Consider the following 20,978-nt stretch of genomic DNA (forward strand, 5'->3'; position numbering starts at 1 on the left):
GGCTTTAATGTCTTAAATGAGGTTTTGATTATGAATGGAAATTCAACTGGTTGAGATAAATCCTTTTATTGTGATGTCTAACTCTATTTTTGCAGGAGGGTAGGATCCGTTAATCTTGTATGCAGGGACGTAAATATCCTACCCTAAGACGACGTGTTGGCTTAAAGGTAAAGTGTATCAAACTCATATTTAAATAAGTTATCATATGTGTATTTAATAAGTGGAATGTTAGTGGTATTTATATTGTGAGTTAATTTGGAAAATGGGTTATTAGGGTTTCGTTTCATCCTGAGTTTTCAGATGATTGAATAGGGTGACGATGAAGATAATTATATCTTGGAAAATCTCCTATTTTAAATTTTCTGGAAATTTGGGGTGTGACAGATGAAGTGCCAAGCGCACAACTGTGGGAATCTCCTCGTGCAGATGGAAACTTAACAACCTCCAAATAGCTTCAAGGGGTCCAATGTATCTCGCATCTAAGTATTGTTGGATCTCATCCAAGTCACTATACACCATTATTGTCCTGTCATGCCCTTTAAATATATACTTATGAATGTATTTAACTCAACGGATCCCAGTACAAACTTCGACATTAATGTGGCAATTGAATATTTTAGAAAGATAAGGATTGTAAGGAACAACATCCCTATATCAACTATATGCCCTCTCACAATATATGATCTACCATTGTCACGACGATGGTAGATAGGATATCCATCTTTATCCATGGTGGTAACATCAGCAAAAGTTCGGGGGTAGTGATGCTTGCATTGACCATTTACCATGCACGGAGAGTTATGATTTTTTAGTCCACATAGACCATGAACAATACATGTGAGGACAATCCAAAACAAATCAAGTTCAGCTTCTGGATCAGGAAACTCTACACATGCAATGTGATCAACCTGAGCAGGTGCGGATCTCGTCGGAATGTTAAAGATATATAAGTGCATGCATATGTGGCAACCCGCATTTTTGAAACTCAATGGTGTAGACATGTGTAACTGCATTACCAAGCACACCTTCTTTTTTTTTAATTTCCTTCATCAAGGCCCTTCGCTTTAGTTCAAAGGCACAGGCCACCACCTCAGGTCGATGAGTTGTGGTTTGGTGCATAGACAATGCATCAACAACTTCCTCCCAGTGTGGGTTTGCAGTCATAGTGAGAAATATATCAGGATGCTTATTGTAACGCGTAATGGCCATGGAATCTTGAAAATTTTTGAACATGTGCCTTGGGCTGTCGACACAAGATGCTGGTAAGACCACTCGTCTTCCTATTTGGTTTGGGTCGAAAGCTTCAGCTACGACATCAGTGATACCTTGATAAAGTTCGGCCCGGAGCTTGTCTTGTTGTTGCCTGTAATATCTCATTTTGTTATGTTCACTCACTGCCCACCCATCGACCACAAACTCTTGGAACAGTTTGTGCCCTCGCAAGATTGCAGAATATTCTCCAGGGCGTTCAAATAACCAATAAGAATAGAAGTCCATATGTGTCAATCAATCATTAGTGGCTGCTACAGTTAAACTGTTTGAATGTCTCATGTCAAGTGACCACCCAAGATCTCCTGAAGGAAACATTAGCACATAATGCAAAGGCAAGTAAGCTGGATGACATTCACTGATTTGCATGAATTCTTGCTCTCCTTTAAGATAGATGACAATATCTTGCATGCTTCCCCATTCGCTGCCATCCCCAGGTAAAATTACAGCAATCTCATCTGCGGTTGGCAAATTGTAACGGCGTCTGTCTCTAGTAGCACTATAATGCAAATACGCGGGGACATTGAAGTTATCACCATGGTCAAGAGAGGCAGATCTAAGAACATCGTATGCGTGGTGGAAAATAGCAGAGAAATGGTTATACTGGAGCATAGTTTCATGAATGATTTTAAGAACATATGTGTTCAAACCAGGATTACGAAGTTGACGTAACTCCAATGCAGCACTGGGATCATATATGTAAGGTTGAGAGTAAGTTGGCTGCTGCCCAGAATTAGGAATTAGAGCTCCAGTCCTATGACACAGCTGACCATGGATAGTAAAAGGTCGTGGACCTTGTCCAGAAAACACACGCTCATTTCCTCCAAGGCTCGTAAATGTAAAAGCTTAATTGTATTGCCTCATGTACTTGCGAAATGACTTTGATTTGTGATCATTTCCATCATATAGAACTTTAAGGGCTGGTAATGGTCGTAGTGGAGGCAATTTAACTTTTCCTTGCAAACAACAAGTCCCAAATCAAGGATGTGATAACGATGATTTGATTAGCCGTTCATCCATCCAATAGAGTGAATTACAGAATGGGCATTGAACATCCATTCTCCCTAGGAGTGTTTTCCTTGTTCAATCAGACGGTCAGCAGCAATATTGTCAACTTCGTCTTCATCATCACTGATGTCAGCATCATTAGCAAAAATTGGACGTTCAAAACCATTATGGTGAACATCCTCACCGTACTGTGCAGGATATCCAAATGGTTGTGGTTTGCATGAGAAAAGAATTATTATTTAGACAAAGGAGCCAATTTTTTTGTATTCTTGTTTTAATAAATGTGAAGAAGTATACCGTGAATTTCGGGTAGTTGATGATAATGCAGAAGTTGAAGTTGCATTTGTCGAAGGTGGTATTGGATGAACTACTGATGAGGTAGTAGACATGCAGCTTCGCGCACTACAAATAATGTAGAAGAATATATATTATAGTTTTTTTTTTAAATGTAAACTAGGAAGAACCAAGAGAAAGGTGCATTGAACCCCGTACTAACCTTGCATTTTGGTAAGTCCGCGTTGGCACGAAGATCTCATTGTTTTGATTTATTGAATCAACATGGACACTTGATGCGACGTGTTCTGCGGGGAGTATAAACAGCCTAACAGGATTAAGGAATGATAGAGATTTCTGAAGAGACTCAGAAGAAGAAAAATGTCTGCATGGCGTCACATGAGGCGTAATTATAGTACTTTGTGCTCACCGCCTGTTAGATTTAGATGGAGTTCATGGAAGTGAAGGAGAGGCATTTAATGCTAGACCTATCAGCTGGTGGCCAATGACACGACGCGTGAGTGCTTGTACACCTTGGTTGGCAAAGTCTGAGATGCCTTTCTCTATAGTGATCCTTTTTCTTTCCCTTTGAGCACGCTGTCCTAGTATTGCTTTTGTTAGTTCTATCTCTTTGTTAGAGGAAGGGGTTGTTCTCTACACATATTTTAAGAAGACGGATGGGGAGAAAAAGGAATAAATTAGATATGAATAAAGCAGTAAATGGTAGTTATAATTTTTTTTTAAAAATGTGGACCAGAAAGATATGAATAAAGCAGTAAATGGTAATAAACAAAAAGCTAAAATGGGTCAACAGTAACGGCAACGTAAGCGAGGAAATATATATTCATAGGTAATGCAATAGAGATGAGATAGAGATAGAGAAATAAATACAAAAGTCAGAAGCAAGAAATACCAAAAAGGCAGGAGGCGGTTGAAGATTGAGCCTATCTTGGGGGCTATCTCTTTGTTGCTCTGCTTAGAAGGGTCTAAAGGGCGTTTCCCTTTATCGAGAATTGGTCGTGTCAGAAGCTATATAAACCAAATAAGCAGTTCAAAAGAAATGATAATGAACGGACAACATAAGCAGTTTTTGCCAAACATAACATTTATTGGAACCAGGTGATAGGAATACTCGGGAGCGAGCAGGTCGTTAAGTGTAGGTGGTTGGAGGAAGAGTCTACCGGTACAAAATTTTGTTTTTCCTTGTTCGATTGATCTTTAGAAGGGTCCATTAGACGTTTACCCTTATCCATGCAATCCTGTATAACATAAAAAGATAAACGTCACAAATGGAAGTTTATAGCTTGCAATGGGCAGTGGCAATAATACTGAAGTACGTACCATGGAACCATAGAAAGTCGACGCTGAACTGTTGTTTTGATAACAGAAAGAACGCCTGGAAAAGTACAAAATGCAAAAGTTGCAGTAATTAACCCATTTGGACAGGGGGAAAAAACTAAGTCATTTATAATATTGGTTGATAAACGTAAAATTTGAATAATTTACCTACGAAATGAACGATGAAACTCAAAACGCAAGTGAAAATAAACTTAATTACGCGTTGCTATCAAAGATTTCTGTACTCTCAATTCTATCGAAATAGAGTGGAGTAAAAAGTTCGTTCCAATCCTAGTTCTTTAGCATTCAAGTTTTCTACAATTGAGTAGTAAATCCAAAGTCTAATGAGAGCAATGGTGGGAATTTATACTACGATGTGAATTAAAACTAGACGTAATATAAAGATTATAACTTTATTCAATTTTACTAAATAATAATTGAAATCTAAATTAATAACTAAGAATTGAATAACAATAATTGAATTTAGATCTAACAAATTTAAATGACAAATTGAAATGAACAAGAAATAACTATTTTATTTATCTAAGCAATGAAGAACTATGATTCAAAGAATTAATCTAAAACAATGTATGAAACTAATTAATTTAACAAATTGAAATTCAAATCTAGATCTACAAGCTATTTTAATGGCTACTTTCTTTTCTAGATTATCTAACTATCCTTTTCTTAAGAGCTAAGTCTTGTTTTATGTAAAGGAGGAGACCAGATCCACAATTTCGTGCATGAGTTGAGGAGCCATGTTTTGGACCGGAAAATCGAGCCCAAAGCCTAATTTCTTCAGTCCATAGAGCCCGTTTCAGCTGGCTTTGACTTCAATAGACTTTTCGTCTACTTCTGCTCCTCTGATTGGGTCAAGTCTTGGACCATTGGAAAGCTCTTTCCGAGCCAGTCGTTTTGACGTAAGGTAGGCCCAAATCCGAGGCTTGAGTCCAAAGATATGGTTTTTGGAAGTTCTGCTGACTTGTGCACTATTTCTGCCCATGTTGACTTTTCAGCTTTTGACCGGGCTTCATAAAGGCTTTGTCTCCTTGAACCTTGCATTCTCACTGCAGGCTATCTCATTAATAAAATTCCTAGCACATTGTTAAATGGCAAATCACCTCATGAGCTTTTATTTACAACACCTCCCACTCTTGCCCATCTTCGTGTTTTTTGTTGTTTATGTTTTGCTCACAATACTTCCATTAAAAATAAGTTTGATCACCGTGGGAAACTTGACATCTTCATTAGTTATCCTTATGCTAAAAAAGGCTATCGCATTTAAGATTTATCTTCCAAGAAAACTTATACTTCCCGTGACGTGATTTTCTATGAGAATGTATTTCCCTATCAACATTTATCTTCCCCACCATCACATCTACAGTTTATCCCTTACCCATCCCAGACAATGAAACTTTCGACATTCAATCCTCTCCTATAATTCCAATAGACGGAGCGCGCCCGCGCCCTGATCCATCACAAATCGAGCGCGCCCGCGCCCTCCCTTCTGTAACTCCAGTAAACAGAGCGTGCCCGCCCCCTTCCTCCTGACAATCTTCCAACTCAGACACATCCGTCACTCGCAATTTTGGAACTCCCTCACCACCACACCCTAACTTTCCTACCTCACCTCGATCTACTAGAGTGCGAAACCACCCACCACTTCTCATCAAAGATTATCACTGTCCTACTCTCACCAAGGCACCTACAGTTCGTCGTTCGGCCAACCTCCTCCAATCAGACTCAAAGGTAACATGGTCTTCCACTCCATATCATATGGCTTTCTATGTTTCTGACACTAATTTTTCTAGTTTTCATAAAGTTTTTTTGTCTAAAGTGTCTTATTCAGTTATTCCTACATCTTTTTCTCAAGGTGTCAAAATTCCAGAATGGAGAGCTACTATGGCTGCTGAAATTGCAGCTTTGGAACAAAATAATACATGGACTCTTGTTCCGTTATCTTCTCATCATAAGCCTATTGGTTGTAAATGGGTTTTTAAGATTAAATATCATTCAGATGGTTCTATTGAACGTTACAAAGCTCGTCTTGTTGCCAAGGGTTACAATCAGATTGAAGGCCAAGACTATCATGACACTTTTGCACCCATTGCTAAATTAGTCATTGTTCGATTACTTCTCTCCATTGCTGCTATCAGACATTGGTCCCTTCATCAGCTAGATGTCCACAATGCCTTTCTCCAAGGCAATTTGGATGAAACTGTCTATATGACCTTACCTCCTGGATTCGCCAAACAGGGGGAGCACAGAATCTGTCGCCTCAATAAGTCCTTATATGGACTCAAGCAAGCTTTTCAGTAATGGTTTGCCAAACTATCTACCAATCTTATCACTGCCGACTTCACGCAGTCTAAGTTTATTTATTCTTTATTCACCAATATTTGTGATTATAATTCTACATTTGTCCTTGTTTATGTGAACGACATTCTGATCACAGACAACAACCCATCTCTCATTCAGAACTGGATGCATTTTTAAGAAGAAAAGTTTTATATCAAGGACTTGGGACGTCTAAAATATTTCTTGGGTATTATTGAGGTGGCTCGTTCCAAAGAAGGATTATTTCTTACACAGTGCAAATGTCTTTTGGACATTCTGTCTAATTGTGGTACCACTGGTGGTCGTATTTCTGAGTTCCCTATGGAACAAAATATCAATCTCTATACCAATGATGGCACATTACTTCAAGATCCTACTGTCTATTATCACTTGATTGGGCGTTTCTTATATCTCACAGTTACTCGCCCAGATATCACTTATTCTGTTAATTATCTCAGTCGTTCCATGCAATCCCCACGGACTCCACATCTAGATGCTGCTCATCGTATACTCCACTACCTTAAAGGTTCGATCAACAAAGGGATTCTCTTATCCACTAATAATTCTTTACACATCTCTGGTTTCTATGACTCTGATTGGGCTAGCTACCCTGTCACTCATCGTTCTACTAGTGGTTATTGCACTTTTCTTGGTTCTAGCCCTATATCCTGGAAAACAAAGAAACAGAACATTGTATTCTGTTCTTCTGCTGAAGCCGAATATCGTTCCATGGCTACCTTTGTGTATGAACTTCAATGGTTGAAGTATCTTCTGCATGACTTAGGCATCTCTCATCCTTCTTCGATGAAATATGTTCTGCGACAATCAGGCCGCCCTCTATCTCTCTCAAAATCCAGTTTTTCATGAACGAACGAAGCACATCAAATTGGACTGTCATTTCTTACGCAACAAAATACAGGCCAAGTTACTATCTCCTACGTTCGTTCCATCCTCAGATCAGGTGGCTGACGCCTTCACTAAACCTCTCGGCAATGACACATTTCTGAGATTAATTCGCAAGTTGGGAGTTCTTGACATTCACTCTCCAACTTGAGGGGGAGTATTAGAAGTTGTTCTGTATGTCAAAGTGCAAAGCACGCACGCGCTCTATTCAAGGCCCAATTAGAGCGCGCCCGCGCCTCGCGTCCTGTTTAGAAATCCACCGCTTGTGTTTGTACAGACTCGCACCGTTTGTATTTATTCCTATTTTAGGAACTTGTAATCTCTATATAAACTATTGTAATCTCATTATAAATTAATCAAGTAAATATTATCAAGGGTTAACTGGTATTACCCCTAGATAGGGTCTCCCCCCTAAATACACAAAAAAAAAAAAGTCAAAGTGGGTTGACCGAATTTTTTTTGTGTGTATTTAGGGGGAGACCCTAATTTCCCATCTAGTGGGGGGGAAATCCTAATTGGCTCATCTAGTAGGGGGGTAACACTAGTTCACCCTATTATCAAATCTCTCTCTCTAATTTATCAGTTAGAGTCTTAGATATGACAGGATGAGTTTCTAAGTTAGTTAGAGTCCATGTGTCTTCCGACTGAGAAGAGCTAGGTGAGTGGATCGCTAGTTGAACCAGTCTTTCCTATTTCTGTGGCAATCCATCAGTTGTAACTTAAACACATCTTCTTTAAAGGTGTAGGGTGTAGACTGGTAGACCTCATGAATAAAGGTAGAGAACTGTTATTTGAAAACAGACTTGTGCTGTAGAGGTAAAAGGGTCCTCTATTAGTATTTAGTTCTCTTACCTTCTTTATCATCTTTGGTTTCACAATTGGTAACAATGGCAAACAGCAGGTGTACATACCATGATCATCCCGAATGTGAAAAAATGTTTCTTCTCTCACTTGATCAATAGCTGTGATAAGCATTCGATCACGGTGGCATCAAATGGATTGCAAAGGAAGTTCTCCGGATTTATGGACTATACAGAAGAGAAAGTTGTATAGTTTTCCAATTGTGAAATGGAGTTATTATGGACAACAACATTCCTGAAGTTAGATGGCTTACATACCACATTAATGTTGTAATTAATGGCATTTGTCACTTGCAAATTTTAAAAAAATGACCCAGAATGAAATGCTATTAGTACCCTGCACTGGCTTACATCCCATATCAATGTTGAATTTTACTGCACTTTTAGTCACCTACATATTATCGGAAAAAAAAAAAGTCGCCTACAAAATTGGCAAACTGATATTAGAGGAGCAATATTGACCAAAAAAAACATAGAAGAACGATCATCAGAGCATTGCGAATCAAGTATTTCAAGTTTGCCCAGAGTTGTAAATGTGTAATTACAACATTTTAAAATTTGCAATTTCTAGTCCGCGTTGTTAAGTGTAAGTTTAGAAACTCCGCGCCTGTGTAGGGAAGATCTGGCCTGAAAAAGAAAAAAATCAACAGTGTACAAATCTTTGTGCATAGAGAACTTGTGGAAGCAAAAGTTGTGGACTCATTTGGACGTTGGATCTGATATTTTTTTTGGTTATATGGGCTCATCTTGATTTGAGTAGTCCATTGCAATAGCAAGAGGCCGTAATGATGCATAGATACTTTGAATTGGGCCCTTCAAAACCATAGTTACAAATTCGGAATTCGGTGTCAATTCAGCAAGATGTGCCAAAAATCAAATTTGATAAAATCCACAAAAAAGGGTTATGTACAAATTTTTTTTTGATAAAAATTTTCAGAAAAATTCAATGAAAAGCCAAATCAAATAACTAATATATTGAGTAAATAATGCACTTTCATTCAGCAATGCTAAAACATTAAATTATAAAATTTGATAAAAAATCAAACATATAAATATATATATAAATATATTTGATATATATAAACATATATATATATATATATATATATATATATATATATATATATATATATAATGTTTTCCTTACAAATATCCTACAAATATTTACAATTTAGAATATAAAAAATTAAAATGCATGCATGTATAATAAGCCATCCATCATAATAATTTTTTTAAAAATTTGCTAAAAGTTATATATATATATATATATATACCCACCATGGATTATATCCCTACAAAAAATTAGCTCAATCCAATATGTAGAACTTTGTCAAAAATAGTGTTTTAAGTTTGCAATTTTATCTAACGGTCTAGAAATAATTTTAAGTTTGACAAGGCTAGAAATATCGAATTGAGCTAATTTTTTGTGATATAATCCATGATGGGTAGAATATATCTACAAAAAATCAGCCACTAATTCATTGTTGAAATGCACTTTTTGATAGGATGTACAATAAGGATGTCACTCTAGCCAAGGTATATATATATATATCGGTTTGGCTAGGATGACATTCTTAGCGTGACATACTTATAGTGACATTCTACTGTTCACGTCCTTAAACCCCGGCCCACGAACCAACAAAACACAAAACTGAAATTTGTTTACAAACCTTCGTCAAACAGTGTCCGAAACCGAAACCAAACTCTAAAAACTCCAAACTCCAAACTCCAAACTCCAAATTGAAAAACCCACTCCGGCCTCCCACTCCGACATACCACGTCATCGCAAGCTTGAAGGACAAGTTAGTTACTTCTCTTATTTTGGTACAATCAGCTATGTCTTCATCAGTAACAACGGAATTAAAATCATTGCATCTGTTTTGATAAATTTTTGATAAATTTTCGTTTTTAGGACTACTTGATAAAATCATTGCATCTATTTTGATAAATTTTCGTTTTTAGGACTATTTGATAAAATCATTGCATCTGTTTTGATAAATTTTTGTTTTTAGAACTACTTGAATCTGTAACCATGACTCCTTGTTTCTAAAGGTAGTAACTAGTAGGAGGAGCTAGTTTTTAAAGACAAGATTGAAGTTTGAATGGTGTTTACTTCAACCTTAAAGTAACAAGATTGAAGTTTGAAGTATGTCGTAAAGTAACAATAATGAGTAAACTGCTGGATTATTAGTTTGGAACTAGCATATTCGGTGAATTCTGTCAGAGTTTTGAACTCTGTCAGAGTTTTGAACTAGGATATTCGGTGAACTCTGTCAGAGTTTTGAACTCTGTTAGAGTTCAGTGAACTCTATCAGAGTTCGGTGAAGTAACATATTTGGTGAACTCTGACAGAGTTTTGAACTAGCATATTCGGTGAACTCTGTCAGGGTTTTGAACTCTGTCAGAGTACTCTGTTAGAGTTTTGAACTAACATATTCGTGAACTCTGTCAGAGTTTTGAACTCTGTTAGAGTTCGAGTAGCATATTCGGTGAACTCTGTGACTCTGTCAGAGTTTTGAACTAGCATATTCGATGAACTCTGTCAGAGTTTTGATGTTTAAGTTATTTACACTGTTTATGTACATTGGGATTTTTGTCTATAGTTGTTGTCACTCGTGATATTGTTGGCAAAAAACGGTTCAATCAACTTAGAGGCAAGGCAATTGCCCTTCACTCACAGGTACAACTACTTACTCCATTTTTTTCTTCATTTAGTAGCTAAACATACATTTCAGTCTGTGGTGATGCCTGATGAAAGTTACAATCTCTATATCTTTCTAAGAGCAATAGAAGAACAGAGCAGCACACACACACACACGTAAATGCAAGAGATTTCATTATAGTTGATATTGGTGGATTCAACCTTGTCATAGGTAATTACTGAATTTTGCAAATCAATTGGAGCTGATGCAAAGCAAAGACAAGGACTGATTTGATTAGCGAAGAAGAATGGAGAAAGACTTGGATTCCTTGCTTGAGGAAATAGTTTCATTCATTCATGAGAAATGCATGGATTTTAGTTTCTTCAAAGGAATTCAGATGTATATCAAAGATTAATGCGGGTTTTCGATGAGAAAATGTAAACCGGGAAATTCTGTATGTCCAATATCTTCGCTTCTATCTGAATTTGTTTTGATTATATCGGTCGGTTTATCTTCTACTTCGGAAGAAACATAGGCTACGCTAGTAATGAAACCTTATTGGACAATGTGTTATATAGTTCTTTCGGGGCTTTCACTAACCCGACGATGATGATTTAAAGTGGCAAAGATTTTGGAGCACCACACACCAAGCATCACCATAAGCTTCGGCTTGCATGCAAAGAGTCAGTATACCACATTTTAGCACGGCTTCGTGTCCTTAAAAAATCAGTTTTGCTTCACAGTGATACTAACTACCGTATAATGTTGCAATTAAGGAGTCTTTAATCGGTTTGGCTCTAAAAAATTTCTTTCCATTTTCAAAAATACCCATCTTGCTTAAAACAATGACACTAAACGATCATACAGATCCAAAAACCATTGGACAAATTCAATGTAAACGCTTAGAACGATCGTCAATTCCTCCCGTATTTAAATCGAAAAACCTATGTTTCACGTATAGTTCGACTTTTGCGGTGTAAAAATATAAATAAGAGCAATTTCAGCGAACAAGAAGACAGAACACATAAAATATTTAATGCTAACAATCGCAAAAGCGTGAATAGCAAAACCGATCAATATCACTTTCCTCTTAATAAACTGTTACATCCAAGATTGTATATCATGTACTCATTCGGCTCGATCTTTGGAGTTTTTGAGGATAAAAGATGATCGAACATTGTTGCAATTTGTAAAACCAATTGAGTAGTTGCCTTTTCCCTAAATGATGTAATCTAAACTTCCTCATACATTGTATCGACTTCTAGTTGATTTGTCTTTCTTTGAATCATCCTGTGACAAGATGGGTAACAAATAGTGAGGTTCGGAGATAAACAAACCACTGAAGTTCATCAATTGAATGATACTTACATGGAAGTCAGTATGTGATCCGATCAAGTAATATCAATGACTTCTTTCCATTTCCTCCCAATGCTCATCTGAATAATGTCAAGATACAGACGCACAAAACATCAATCCACAAAAGCAGAATATAGGAAAAAATATAATATTCTTCCTAGTCATTTACTAGCGGCGTTCTCTTTAATCTTCCCGAGTATATGCTACTAGAACTAGTGAAAGCATCTCACAAAAGTACCCGAAGATTGGTATTTCCTAGATTTATTATTAATTTACAAATACATGTCTCTTATTTCACTACATAATAACATTAGACCAACTTAAGAAATCATATTACTGGACTTCAAAAAAGTAGGTAAACAAAAAACTAAAAGAAAAATTACTGTTAACTCTTCAAAATACTTCTCAAAGCGGGGGCCGTGTCAGAAAAGTGCACGGATACAATCTACCCACAAAAAAATTCCCATTTTGGATAAGTAAATACTATGCTTCTCACAAAACAACAAGTTATAATCTTTAATGTGCAGTGAGGATAGCTACCGATTTCTGCTTAGTGACGTTCAACCTTTTTACTTAAAGAATCCCTAGTTAATCTTTCAATACCAAGCCAGTTAAGAAAATAAAACGCAAGTGAAAGTGCACACAGTCCACCTCCCTAGTGGGTATGAAATAGAATGATCTTTTTATTCCTAGAGATTTTAGAACTGCTAAATTTTCGTAACTATAGCTTATTACTTCTATTGTAACTTTAAGATTTGAAGTGTTGAACTGAAACCGCGATGTCCAGAAGGCTCATGTTTTACAAAACTGAGGAAGCCCTCTAGTGCTTTTGGGTTACTGAACAATAACATGGGAGTGGAGTAGTGTACAAGATTTCACAAACTTCAAATTACATGTTTGCTCAATAACTAAGTCTCATCAAACATCTTGGAGTTTGTACTTTCAAATGAGAGAGGATTACATCTTAGAGACAAGAAGGTCTACAGCCATAACTAGATTCTATGGGTCTAGCAACTCAAGAGGACTTCAACCTTGACTAGTTAAGTAAAGAAGTCTGCGAGTAGTTCACCTAACTCCTTCAAAATTCTGACAGAGTTCACCGAATATGCTAGTTCAAAACTCTGACAGAGTTCACCGAATATGCTACTTCACCGAACTCTAACAGAGTTCACCAAATATGCTACTTCAAAACTCTGACAGAGTTCACCGAATATGCTACTTCACCGAACTTTGACAGAGTTCACCGAATATGCTAGTTCCAAACTGATAATCCAACAGTTTACTCATTATTGTTACTTTACGACATACTTCAAACTTCAATCTTGTTACTTTAAGGTTGAAGTAAACACCATTCAAACTTCAATCTTGTCTTTAAAAACTAGCTCCTCCTACTAGTTACTACCTTTAGAAACAAGGAGTCATGGTTCTGATTCAAGTAGTCCTAAAACAAAATTTATCAAAACAGATGCAATGATTTTATCAAGTAGTCCTAAAACGAAAATTTATCAAAACAGATGCAATGATTTTATCAAGTACCTAAAAAAGCGAAAATCAAAAATTTATCAAAACAGATGCAATGATTTTAATTCAGGTTGTTCTTGATGAAGACATAGGCGATTGTACCAAAATAAGAGAAGTAACTAACCCGTCCTTCAAGCTTGCGATGATGATGTGGTATGTCGGAGTGGAAACCGGAGTGGGTTTTCAATTTAGAGTTTGGAGTTTGGAGTTTTAGAGTTTGGTTTCGGTTTGGGACACGTTTGGACGGGTTTGTAAACAAATTTCGGTTTTGTGTTTTGTTGGTTAAATTTAGGGCGGGGTTTAAAGGCGTGAACACTAGGATGTCACTATAAGTATGTCACGCTAAGAATGTCATCCTAGCCAAAACCGATATATATATATATATATATATATATATATATATATATATATATATATATATATATCGGTTTGGCTAGGGTGACATCCTAACTGTGACATCCTTATTGTACATCCTATCAAAAAGTGCATTTCAACAATGAATTAGTGTATGATTTTTTGTAGATATAATCTACTCTTCATGGATTAGATCTCTACAAAAAATTAGCTCAATTCGATATTTCTAGCCTTGTCAAACTTAAAATTATTTCTAGACCGTTAGATAAAATTGCAAACTTAAACACTGGCCGATGACAAAGTTCCACATATTGGATTGAGCTAATTTTTTGTAGAGATCTAATCCATGAAGAGTAAATTATATCTACAAAAAATCATACACTAATTCATTGTTGAAATGCACTTTTTGATAGGATGTACAATAAGGATGTCACAGTTAGGATGTCACCCTAGCCAAACCGATATATATATATATATATATATATATATATATATATATATATATATATATATATATATGTTGTTTTCTTTACAATATCCTACAAATATTTGCAATTTAGAATATAAAAAATTAAAATGCATGCATGTATAATAAGCCATCCATCATCATAAAAAAATTGAAAATTTGCTAAAAATTGGTAAACATCAAGAATTTGAAGACTTTTACCATTTACTCATTTTAAAAAAACAATAATCTCTCAATTCAATTCGGAGATTTTTTACATTTTTTTTAAAAAATCATAAATTTATGTGATTTTTGTGACTATAATCATAAGTCCACAACACAGTAAAGGTTTGAAGTTTGATCTTAGAAGGGATGATGTATAATAAATAGTTAGATGACATGATAATTCAAATGGTTAATGAATATTACCTCTTAGGGTCCCCCCTTCACGAAAAAAAAAAAATGGTTACTCCAAATTGATTTTTTTTTTTTTTTTTTTTTTTTTTTTTTGTACTTATAAGAGAGACCCTAATTTTCTCATGTAGTAAGGGGGGAAATCCTAATTGGCTCATCCAGTGGGGGTAATACTAATTAACTCTAATTCAAATATTAGTAATATCAACCTGGAGATTTAATTAGTTGTTCAACACAAAAAAACATAAACTGAAAAGCAGTCAATGTCTCTGGAAATTTCGAAAATTAATAATGACCTTTTATTTTCTACAACCACCGAAGGGTTCATTTTTTCTGCAATTTTCTCTATGCTTAGTTTGCTTCTGGCCAAAGGCCTAATAGCAAATAGACACGTGTACAATCATGAACAACCCTACAAACGTCGTTCTTCTATTCTTCTTTAAACATGACTCTATGACGTAGCTATGTCAGAATGGCCCCACTTAATTGAGAACAAAAGAAAAATAGCAAATTTATGCTAAAAATAACATGTTTAAATGCGAGGAAGATAAATAATTTGGATTCGAACTTTAGTTTGATATGTTTGGTTCATCAACATAACTAGGTTTAGAACCATTGCGAAAATTGATATTTCAATTCAAGTGATATCAATTATCAAGCAACAAGAGATTGTCTCGATTTAGTTTCTCTCTAGTAAAAGTTTGCATCTTCACTGATACAACCCCAGGCAACTGATATTACACAACATTTGGAACCCAACCCCATTAATGGGGCAAACGGGAAATCTACAGTTACTTAAATTCAGCTACAAGCCCAAGATGACGATATGGCGTTAACGAACAATTGCCCTACGTGTGTGTGCCAGTGTCCCACCAAAAATATCAGTCGAGAGAAAACAGAAAGTCTCCAACGGGATTTGATTTCCCCTGTACACGTGTAGTATGTTAATTGGGCCAGAAGCAAACTCAGCATAGATAGAGAAATTGCATCAAAAATGGGCTCAACCACCTAACATATTGTAGTTCCTGTGAGGAAGTTGACATATATGAACAGGAGATGATGCCCACCAACACAGACTGGCTCAATTACTGGTTGTTCGCTGTGTGCTTCAAACTTGAGAAACGTAATAATTACAGCAGCCATTACAACAACTTTAGCTGTGATTCACATTCAATTGCTAGTGCTTGCGCAGAAGCAAATGTTTTGCTATCTCTTCAACGACTACCCTAAATGTGAACAAAAACAAAGGTGCATTCCATTTAATCGAGAAAGATGCTCACTTGACCCACCCAGAACAAACAACAGATTGAAACACACAAAAGACCTAACATACTTATATGGGTCAGCAATCGCCAATAGTATCTCCCACGTGACATCATTCTTTGGGCAAAAATCTCAAATAAGACAAGAACGATGTGATGTTGAAGGCATCAACTCCTGTTTCTACTTTGCTGGAACCACTTGTTTCCATCAGCCCGAGTTGGTTGCTTCAGAGGACTCAACTTCCGAAGTGACGCATGCAAAATTGTGACTGAAAAAAGATGTAGACAATGAGGGACGTTCTAATGAAAAAATGAACTCATAGAGAAAAATAGTGATAAGTATATATAGGGCTGACTGTCACCTGCATAACTGACAGCAATCGCACAAAAGAGAGCCATCTGAACACTAGAGAAGTACAAGATTATTGCAGTTGCTGCAAGAAAAATGACGATTGTAAAAGAAATGCACCATATAAACTGCAAACATTTTTTTTGCTCGGTGAAAACATATAAAGGAAAAATATCATTGGGGTGAACATATAAACAACTGCTTAACATGAGGAAAGATACTTGGCAATGTATTAATGGAAAACATGAGAACCATGATATTAGAAAGCCTTCCCAAGTAAGTCTTTGATACAGCCGACGGAACTTTACAAGAACAAAACCAATCAAGAAAAGTTATTAGAAGAAACTCATCCAAAAGGAACTCTATAGGAAGAAAATCATTCGTTTTCATAGCTAAAAGCCTAAAACCAAAAATTTCTAGTCCTCAACATTGGATGCTACGGATTGAAGATATGATTTGGTATTACATAGATGTCAATATCATTATAGGATGGAAAGATGGTGAAAGCATTCACACATTGAAAGGCAATGAGATAAAATGTATACAATGCACGTCAATATGACAGCTAAAGATAAAAAGTCCCCAACATTTTTTCGAATCCTGAAGACCAAATAAAAATTTCAATTGAACAGATATTTAGAAGATGCTTTCAGGGCCAATTATTTTCTTTATAAGCTTCACCGGTTTATGTATTAAAATCTAAGTTACATTGACACGGATAGGTGTGTCCGTATCCGACAAAGTGTCTGAAACGGCGAACTATCAAATTAAAGCATATCACATATAATATGTGTCCGACATGGACACGTGGATACGTATCGACACGGATTATTTTCAAAATATGGCGTGTCCATGTAACATAGATTAAAATGGTACGCCATACAGTCATTAGGTATTAGGTACTTAGGTCTAACAAGGGCCTATAAGAAAATGAATGACTATATTTCCGCTATTGAGCAAAGTATTGGTTTAAAGGAATAAATCAAGGATGATTTTTCTATATTGAAGTCTTCTGTTATTTAGTTGCGTTCTATGTTACATGGACACACCATATTTTAAAAATAATCCGTGTCGGATACGTATCCATGTGTCCGTGTCAGACATATTGTATGTAATATATACCTCAATTTTTCATATTTCGCCGTGTCAGACACTTCGTATCTGTGTCAGATACGGATACACCTATCCGTGTCAATGTAACTTAGATTGCGTTGATATTTTGCCTACCAAACAAATTTGGGTCAGAATGTACAATTCCCCCCTTTTGCCCTATTGACAAATAAACCAAGGGATTGAAGGAATATATTCTATATAGGATAAAAAGTAGATATATGCATGCTCTTACTACAAAAGACGCAACATATTCGTAAGCGCCTACAACTCAAAATTTATGAGCCCTATGCTATTTCTTCTTACGTTCCACAGCTACAACATAGATGATTTCCCACCTATTAACTCTAGCAATACATTCTTACCCAAATTATTGCTACCAAACCTTGATATTAGAACCCTTTACCAATGTCCGTTTTGCTCCCAATACTCCATAACTATTTGTATGAGCATAGCATGATTCAACTGTAGACTAAATATAGAGGTTAGCCTATACACCCTCTATTGCTTAGGCATGTTTTACACCAACTGGAAAGACTAGAAAGAAATTGCTCAATAAAGTCAAATCCCACCTGATAAAAATAAAAAACTATCATTCTGACCTGCCAATTCCCAGTTCAATTCTTCCTTCATAAGAATCCCCATTGGCCTTACCTCTACTTTCCACCAAAGAGAATACCCAAGTAACAAGAAAGCAAGGACCTGCCATGCAGTTCAAGACCACCGTCATGGAACATGAGCTGCAGGACATGGACACGTTGACAATTTTGTCTTTAAAAACCTAAGTTTTAGTCTGAAGGCCGCCTCAAAACAAATAAAGCAAACTGAGGCTCCATAATCTGTTCATCGCATTTCCTAAGAAAGATGATGGTATCACCAGAAAATTGGATATGAAACGACAGCCATGGTCAAGATTAATTTTAAGCCTTTTCGCACACCTTAATGTTGGCTCTCTTGATGACTTGCTCAGAGCCTCAACAATAATAAAAATATATACAGAAGCAGAAGGATCTAATTCTGTTACACATCAAAAACTTCAATATAAAGTTTCAACATAAATTATCTAATAAGGAGAAGGATGATAAAAAAGGATATAATTTATCCAACTTCTTGAAAAGGCCCCAAAGCCCACTACACAATCATATGCTGTTATGAGCCCTGACTGATGAGCTGCACCATGTACTAGTACTTTGCATTTTTATTTTCCAGCTGAAACGATTGGCATTATTGATGCAATATAAGGTTGCCTATATGCGCGTGCCCACAGGAGTGCCTATAGGAATGTTCTAGCTTGGAGGGTCGGTTGTTTTAGTTGCAAGCTATAGGTGTGTGCCTATAGGGGTCTTTGTTATGTGTTATCTTATTTCGGTGGTTTGTGCATTAGGTAGTTTCTATTTTCGACCTTCTCTGTTATGGTATTGAGTCTTTTAGTTTTTAGTAAACTGTAGCCTATAAAAGGCATTGAGTGAATGAGAGAAAGCAGTTTTTTATTTCAATAAAGTTTATTATTCAGAGTAGAGGTTCTCTATTCTTTTGTTGTGAGTGTTGAGCGCTATTTGATCATATCGCCTTGCATAAATTATGCTCAAGGAAGTTCACACCAAACTAACCAAGCTTAATAAATGGACCAGATTCACGTCCAAAGCTACAGAAAACTGGGAGATTGAAACCCTCGGGACTCCTGTAGGCACACGCATATAGGCAACCTTATATTGCATTAGTTAGTCAGTACCGGCAGTACAAACTATTTTCCTATGCACAAAGTATAAACCACTGTTTCTGATTTATAAAGGCTGAATACTAATCCAATTTAACACACTATTACTGCATAAATTTGTCATCAAATTTTCTCTAAACACAAAGCATCATAATGCCCTTTTTGGAAAAGACAAATCCCCAAAAGAAAATAACACAACCTCTTCATACAACACATAAAACTGAATCGGAATCACGCTCAAACGTCTAGCATGTACTAAATCCTTTTATCATGACAATAAAAATTATTCTATTGGAACATTTATAAATTAGAGTGAACAAAGAAAAGGGGAGATAAAAAAAAATACTCACCACACTGGGCAAGACGAATCAAACTTTGTTGAGCAGACGGATACCTATCGAATCCCCACCGTTCACTACACCATTTAAACAAATCCCAAAGCACCAAACACCCAATCAACCCAAATAAAGCAACTGGCATTTGGTACCTACAAAACAAAAAACACCCCAACTCAAAAATAATCCAAATAACTGAAAACAAAAAATAAAATAAAAATCTCATTATATTCTAGTACTTACAAAGAACAAGCAAAAAACAAAAGAAAAAGTGTAGAATAATTCCTCGCATAACGTTTAACATTCTCATGCACTCTCAACTTAGCTTGTTCCCCAGAAGAAGGGAAAGAGTAACAATCTAGAAACCCAATGAACCCACGTGTCCAAGAAGGTGTTTGAAGATTGAAATCATTAGCTGTGAGTTTAGCCAATGGGTTTATTGTGAAGAGGGAGAAGATTGTTATGACATGAGAGAAAAGGGTGGGAGTGGTGATGGTTGTAGTGGTGGAAGGAGGTGGAAGTTGACGGTTGTGAAGAGTGGTGGTACGTTCATCTAGGATTTCGAGGTAGCCACTGTCACGTAACCATGATTCGAAGACTGGCTCGGGGACGCTTAGAGATAATGGGTTTGCGGAGAAGACCATTTTTTGGCTGGTGTTGGGAATTTTTTTTGTTGTGTTTGTGCCTTTGTTGGTTTATGGACTTGGTTATTTGCAGCTACATTGCCTTAACTATTTTGTGTACCCTGAATTTTAACTAAGTTGGAATTGAATAACAGGCCCCCCAAAACCAAATTTTTGTAGATAACTTTTTTTTTTTGCTTGAATGGTACACATCTACTATCACCTCTCTCTATATTAAAGCAGAGTACTGCTGAGGTGGATAATCTCTCTCTTAGGTGGCGCTCTCCAAGGAGAGAGTTCTCCCACGTGGACACTTTTAATAATTATATCTTTGTGTATTTAGTTTTCTAATTGAACTTAGACTTTTAAGTAAACAAATATAATTAAATGCCTTAATAATTATATCTTTGTGTATTTAGTTTCATAATTGAGCTTTGAATTAATAACAAATATAATATACTGAAAAAAAGGTAAACAAATATAAGCCACATTTAGAAATCAATTACGATCCGATTAGGGAAACAAATAGCATGAAATTTGACCCTTCGTTGCTTTCAAAACATGAATTCCTATGCAAGGTTTCCATTACTAACTCGATCTTCACTTCAATGAATTTGTATCTTTAACTAATTCCTACAATTGCATATTGCGATATTCATTAATATCTACGTTCATGGCCTTGGTTGGGATATACATGTTGCAAGTATTTACAGTCGTGAGTGCATGAGATACGTTATTGATTAAATTTCCATACCTCACAGTACTATCTAACGGTGGAACAAGATAGGAAATCAGACACGAAATTAGGAAATAAGAGGAATGATTTTCTTGGTATAGAGATTATTAAGACCGTCTTTCTTTC

At 36.2% G+C, this 20,978-nt stretch overlaps 2 protein-coding genes across 3 annotated transcripts; both read right to left on the reverse strand.

The window, feature by feature from the left end:
* Positions 1-936: 936 nt before the first annotated feature.
* On the reverse strand, positions 937-1,497 carry LOC147476555 (uncharacterized). The gene has a single exon (XM_086585763.1). It carries the CDS (start codon positions 1,495-1,497, stop codon positions 937-939), a length of 561 nt encoding a protein of 186 aa, XP_086441889.1.
* A 14,163-nt stretch (positions 1,498-15,660) lies between these two features.
* On the reverse strand, positions 15,661-20,202 carry PRA1.H (prenylated RAB acceptor 1.H). Of its 2 annotated transcripts, XM_086583991.1 has the most exons (4): positions 19,737-20,197; positions 19,509-19,645; positions 16,345-16,416; positions 15,661-16,251 (listed from the first exon to the last, which is right to left on the reverse strand). In XM_086583991.1, the coding sequence occupies exons 1-4, from the start codon at positions 20,135-20,137 to the stop codon at positions 16,151-16,153; spliced, it is 711 nt and encodes a 236-aa protein (XP_086440117.1). In that variant the 5' UTR covers positions 20,138-20,197; the 3' UTR covers positions 15,661-16,150. The 2 variants fall into 2 exon arrangements, with proteins under 2 accessions (XP_086440117.1, XP_086440118.1); XM_086583992.1 differs by lacking the exons at positions 15,661-16,251; positions 16,345-16,416 and adding an exon at positions 16,424-18,143 and having other exon boundaries at positions 19,737-20,202.
* Between the last annotated feature and the right edge of the window lie 776 nt (positions 20,203-20,978).

Source organism: Coptis chinensis, chromosome 9 (assembly GCF_015680905.1).
Source record: "Coptis chinensis isolate HL-2020 chromosome 9, ASM1568090v1, whole genome shotgun sequence".
NCBI classification, from domain to species: domain Eukaryota; kingdom Viridiplantae; phylum Streptophyta; class Magnoliopsida; order Ranunculales; family Ranunculaceae; genus Coptis; species Coptis chinensis.